A 6,000-nucleotide genomic window follows, 5' to 3' on the forward strand; every position below is an offset into this window, starting at 1 on the left:
TTTCCAAACCAGTGCCTGTGGTGACCAGCATTCCCCACACTGTGTGAGAGAAAGCAGCAGGGTGGGGCTGGGAGAGGGGCAGAATCTTGGGCAACCCGGGCTCTTAGAACTGGGAGTACTTTACAGAACATCCTATCTTCCCACTTTACATCTGGGGAAACTGAGACCAGAGCAGGGACACAATCTGTCTAAGGCCACAGAGGGTGTTAGTGTTAGCAGTCTAGGGGGCAGACATGGAAGAAAGAATTGTATTTCTTTCTCAAACAAGCTTATTGTTTGAGACTCCTGGTCCTAATAGCTGCTACCTGCAAGGCAGAAGAGAACAGAATGTGGAAGCAGAGATGAAGTCAGCCCATCAGGCCTGAGAGCATGGGGGCACCATCAAAAGACCGGATCTCCTGGGCTGGGTTCAGCAGCTAGGGGTGGAGGCTGAGGTGGGCCTGGGGCCTGCGTGATGGGCAGCGTGGACAGAGCCTTCAAGAGGCTCTAGCATTTGCAGACATGCAAGGAAATGAGGGAGAGCTGCTCCAAAGGGCAGTTCCTACTCAGCCGGGGAGGATTTGGAGCTTGACAGGCCTAGGTTCAATGCCGGTTCTGTCACTTTCCAGCTATGTCTGACTTTGGGTAAAGTCACTAAACTACTCTGAGCCCATCTCCTCACTGGAGACAATGGTGGGTACTATCAGTACCTACCTCCTAGGATTGCTAGGAGGATCGCACCAGGCAATGTATGCAAAATATCGTATACAGGGTCCACAGCACATTACTCAGCACTACTCCCTTCCCCCTTTCTGTGTCCACAGCAAGATATCTGATGAGATGTTTTCTTCACTACTGGTTCCCCTACCTAGCCCAGCCCATGTCTCCTGGCCCTGTCCTCTGTCCTATTCTTGAGCTCATCTGCTGTCCCACATATTGGGTTATAGGTTTCCTAAAGAGTCTTTCAGGTATTTGCAGATAAGAAAGCTGAGGGGGCACACTCCAGGGGGTGGGACAGGGATGTCCCTCACCTAGAGACAGAGGGGAGGGGGGGTGCTCTGGGGCAAATGGCCTGCCCCCACTGGAGGGAGAGGCTGGCTGTGGTCTTAGTCTTACAGAGAACAAAGAAAAGGCACTGGTCTCCTGCAGCAGCATTAGAAGGCAGCGCCTGAAGCGAGTCCCTCCATTATAAGCTACAAGGCGGAAGGTTAAATATAGCCCTTTCCAGCTGTCTAGGACATAGATTTATGAAATGTCAGATCTGCGTTAGAGTGAGAAACGATCTTATCTCTGCACTGTTTTTAGAGAGTAGAAAGGAGGCAATAGAGAAGAGAAATAAATCTGGACTTGCACCAGTGGGTGGTGGGCGGTCATTGGAGGATTTTTGAGCAGCTGGGGCTGTTTTATAAGGTCGCACTCTGGCCGCAGAGTGGAGAATGAGCTGGAGAGAGGCAAGAGTGAAAGCAGGGAGCCCAGGTAATCCTGGTGCCCCACTCACTCCTCCTTGGAAGAAGGCCAGCTCTCACTTGCCCTTGTCTTCTCAAGGGCTCACCCTGTGATTTCCCAAAGGCACTCAGACTCGTTACTTCTTTGCAAGGCAAGAGTCTGTTAGAAAGTTGTCCTTGTCCATAGGTCACACAGCTCTGTCTCCTGAGCCCCCCTCAATTCCCTTCACCCTGTGACAGACCCTCAAAGACCTGAAGACGAAAGACCACTTTCCCTCTGCTTCTTCTCCATGCCAAACAGCATGTAGTCCTCACACAGTGCCATCACTCTGCTTTTCAAACTCCTTTAGCTCATAAACTCCTTTGAAGTCTGCCACAGAGGGCCAACTCCTGCTCCTGTTAGCTACCTCTGCAGCTGTAACTGGATCTTCAGGAACATTGTCAAGGGCAAGCAACATCCTTGTCACACAAAAAGCCCCCTGGTGTGGCTCAGGACCCTGAAATTGATTCCACCCTACTGCCACTACTTCCAGCTTGACCTGCACTTAGCAAGCACTTGGTCCCTTAGTAGTCACCTGTGTTGACAGATGACTAGCGACAGACACCGCTTTCCTGCCCCTCCCTGTCTTCCCTGTCGGTATTGTGAAAAAAATCAGCATTTTAGCAGCAGTCCAGGAGCTGGGTAAAGCCCTGAGGGTGACGGAAACAGCATTTTCCACCATGCAAGGGACAAGGCTTCAAAGAGCGTGCTAAGTCGATTTATAGAAGATGAGAGAGTGTTTCTTACACACACACTTAACAATTCTTCAGTCACTTTTCTTATCCCTCTAGAATGGCAGATTATCAGGGTTGGGATGTGATCACATCCACCCTCCCCTCCTCCAGAGCCACCCAATTTTTAATTCCTTTTATAGCCCCTCTGCCAAGTGGTTAGCCTGTCCCTCCTCATACGCCTCTAGGACTGAAAAGGGACCTATGTTCCCCCAAACAGTCCAGGCTGCTTCAGGACACCTCCGAGTGCTCAACCCTCTCCCTCAGCGAGCGCTGATTCCTCCCCATGCCACCTCTGCTGAGCCCGTGAACCTGCTCCTCCTCCATGCGACTCACCTCCCCGGCTCCAGAAGAGGGTGATAGCCTCGGCTCTCTCCATCCTAGCGGTGTGGACGACTAAGACTCCACATCCGGCAACTCCACACTGGGGGCAGGGAGCCAAGGAGCTCCACGCTGTTCTGAATCCCTTTCCTGGGCTCCTCCGTGGGCACCCAGAGACTCCTCCTGAACCCCGTTTCCCAGCACCCTGGCCGGGTCAGTTTGGCCCCTTCAGTCACATGCTCTGTTGCCCGTAAAGTTGTTTCTAGGCCGCCCAGCCCAGGGAAAGCAATGCAGGATTCAAAGAGTGAGTTTCCTCTCTCTCTTTTTCCACTCCCCACTGCCCCCACTTGCCTGCCCACAGCCACACTGGTCCAGTCCGTCCTCTCACAGAGAGACCTGTTTGTGAGTTGGTCTCGTCTTTCTCTAAGAAAGGTTCTCAGCCAAAGGCCTGAATCAGAGCCCCACGGAGGGCTGACCTCCCGCTCGGTGGCCGTCCTGCGGCGAGGGGAAATGAGCAGGAACTGGCTGTCTGAGTCAGCGCCCCTGGTCTATTGTCACCGTGCGGGCCCCTTCCTTTCCAGAGGAGAGACGTGCAGAGAGATAGGCCTTGTTTTTTGCAAATCTCTCTTGCACACACACACTTTCTCTCTTGGCCTAGAACAAGTCTGTGCATGATGGCCAAACACAATTCAGTTCAGCTTCCACAACTCCTAGGGAGTGCCTACTCCAGCAGAGTATCGTGCCTCCAGCAGGTAGGGGTCATCTCCCAGCATCCTTGCCACAGACAGAGGAGCTAATGATGATGGGTTCCAGTACCAGGGGAGGAAACTGAAGCTCTGAGAGGGAAAGGGGTTTTCCCAAGGCCCAACAGCCAGAGAATATGCGACTCAGAGTCCACCTTTTCTCTCCATAGCATCGGGTGGAGAACCCTGCTGGTCTCCCTCACTGCTTCTCCCATCTCCACCCTTCCAGCATTCTAGAATCAGTACTGCAAATGCTAGCAAAGCCTATTTTCCCAGGACACAAAACAGGAGAGAATCGCTGGTTTTAAAACATTTAAAATGCATTTTTGTTCAATTTGTTTCTCTGTGTTTAGAAACACAAGGGCCCAGGAAACAATCCGTGCATGCCAGAAGCTCATTGCAGAGGGACTCCATGACTCTTCTGGCAAAAAGAGCACAGGCATTGGCCTGCACCCTGTCCCAGTAACCGGCTTTTAACTGGAAGAGAAGTATTGAGAGTTCTCGCTCACAGAGTGAAAAGACCTAGCCAGAGCTTTGTTCTCTTTCCTATTTTTGCCAGAAGTACAAAGAGACAGGGAAGCAGCTTGAGGGAAGGAGTTGGGCGGCTCCCCTTGAGGAACCACCTTGTCACCTCAAGGACGAGGATACTGAATCCCTTCTGTGCTGACTTTCAGCTCCTCAAGGGCAGGGTTGTGGGTCTCTGGAGGCCCTGGCCCCAGGAAATATTTGTATGGTTTGAGACAAAAAGCCATCTAAAAAGACTGATGTGAAATTTCCAGACAAGGACAATGGGTTTGTGACCCCGAGGTTGGGAGAAGGTTAGCTTCTAGGAGCAAGGACCAATTGACATCAGGAATTGCATTCCAGAATTTAAGTAGGCTGAGGACCAAGCAGTGAATGTGTGCTGCGGCAGTATCAAGAGGGGTAGTAGCCTTGGCAAGGCCAGCTTGCAGAGGCCAGACGGCAGCAGGTTAAGGAGGGAAATGGGAGGGGAGGGGGGACAACTCTCAGGAAGTCTGGCTGTGGTTAGAGAGGAAAGAGAGCCATAGCTGGAGGGAGTGACAGAGCTCTGGCTGGGAGTTAGATGTTTGTCAGGATGGGAGAGGTGCTGTGTGTTTTTAAGTTGAGGACCTTTCACCAAAATTGCTGCTCACCCTATCCTCCATATCCCCTGTGTGCTGGACTTCATCTCAGACCAATTAAACCAGAATTTCTCAGGCGTGGAGACTAGGCATTGATGGTGTTCTAAATCTCCTCAGGTTGGGAATCATTACACTAATTCTTAGTAGAGACTGAAGTCTAGCCTTAGCCCAGCTAGTGGGTTGAAGGCAAATTGGCCAATTCTTAGTAGAGACTGAAGTCTAGCCTTAGCCCAGCTAGTGGGTTGAAGGCAAATTGGCCTGACTGGTTTAGCTCTCCTATGTTGGCAGCTTAGCAGAGTGGTTAAGAAGACAGACTTGAGATACCTACTATCTGCACTCGAACCCCAGTCTCACCTGTGTGCCCTTGTGCAAGTTACCCTCTCTGATCCTCAGTTTCTAATCTATAGATTAGTTACATAATAGACAGTTTCTAAACTATATATCCCTTTAGAAGATAATAAAAGTACCTACACCATCAGGTTGTTGTGTGGATCAAATGCGTTAATATCTGCAAAGTGCTCAGAATGCTGCCTAGTTCGATAGAAGCAATGTTGGGGCTGGCCTATGTCTTCCACTGTCTCTCCCTAAGGCTCAGGAGGGCCCCCCTTCAAAAACATTGATGGTCAACTTGGTCTCCCATCGGCTATCATCCCTGGCCTGCCTGGCTCACGCTGGCATCTGTCATCCCCCTTGGCAGCTTCTTCTCACCTGGGTTCCTCTAGGCTGGAGCTATAGCTGCTGTTGCTGTGATAGGGGGCCACCACCACGCATAACTGAAGCCACATTGTTTGGGATGGGAAGACTCCACAATTAGAGTCTCAGCTGATATCTGCCTTTTGTCTTCCAACTCAGGTTTTTGTGTTCTTCTGGCTGGAGTCAAGGCAAACAATTGCCCCTGGGCGGGGAAATGATTGGTGTGTGTCAGTTTCTACAACATACACTTCATTTTGGGGGGTGGTGGTGGAAGCCTGAAGATGATGGGCATGGCGGTTGTCTTCATCCTCAGAACAAGTGGTGTGACCTTGGGCTCTCTGGATCAGGACTCTGGCTTGGATGGCCACCAAAAGAGATCTCACCCTTCCCCCTTTTGCCCTTTACCTTAATCAGACAGCTCCTGTCCCCTAGGCCAGGCCCTGAAGTATCCAGAGAAGAGGAAGGAGTTGGTGACAGAACCAAAGGTGGGAGTAGATGTCCAGGAAGACATCCACGGTGCAGGGACAGGGGTAATCAAGAGTCTGGAAAAAGAGATGGGGGAAGCATCAATGTTCTGCAATGAAAGCAAGTCAGAAATCCCAGGAGTCAGGCCCCTGAAGTTAGGTTCTCAGAAGCAGGAGTAAGGTCCCAGGCTGCTAGGTGGGTGAGACTATTTCAGAGGAGCACTATGCAAGACATAGTATGTGCCTTTTATCTCCTGTGTGGCACTGGAGGTGGGAACATCTCTGAGTCAAGCCTAAAGGGCCTAATCAGTAAACTGCACCCACTCCCCACCAACCTCCAAGTCTACAAATTCCACAAAAGGAATTCACAGAGGTGGTTCTGTGCTACCCTCCCCAATGCTAGAAACCAGACGTGGATAACATGCTCTACTCGAATGGCAGG

At 51.1% G+C, this 6,000-nt stretch overlaps 1 protein-coding gene across 2 annotated transcripts in view; it reads right to left on the reverse strand.

Moving 5' to 3' along the window:
* Positions 1-2,929, reverse strand: part of NHSL2 (NHS like 2) — a 79,925-nt gene extending 76,996 nt beyond the window's left edge. For both annotated transcript variants that reach the window (XM_055563516.1, XM_055563515.1), the window contains exon 1: positions 2,532-2,929. In XM_055563516.1, coding sequence (XP_055419491.1) covers positions 2,532-2,574 — 43 coding nt within the window. In that variant the 5' untranslated portion in view covers positions 2,575-2,929. The remainder of the gene's footprint in view (positions 1-2,531) is intronic.
* Positions 2,930-6,000: the final 3,071 nt, after the last annotated feature.

Source organism: Bubalus kerabau, chromosome X (genome assembly GCF_029407905.1).
Source record: "Bubalus kerabau isolate K-KA32 ecotype Philippines breed swamp buffalo chromosome X, PCC_UOA_SB_1v2, whole genome shotgun sequence".
In the NCBI taxonomy this organism is placed as follows: Eukaryota; Metazoa; Chordata; class Mammalia; order Artiodactyla; family Bovidae; genus Bubalus; species Bubalus kerabau.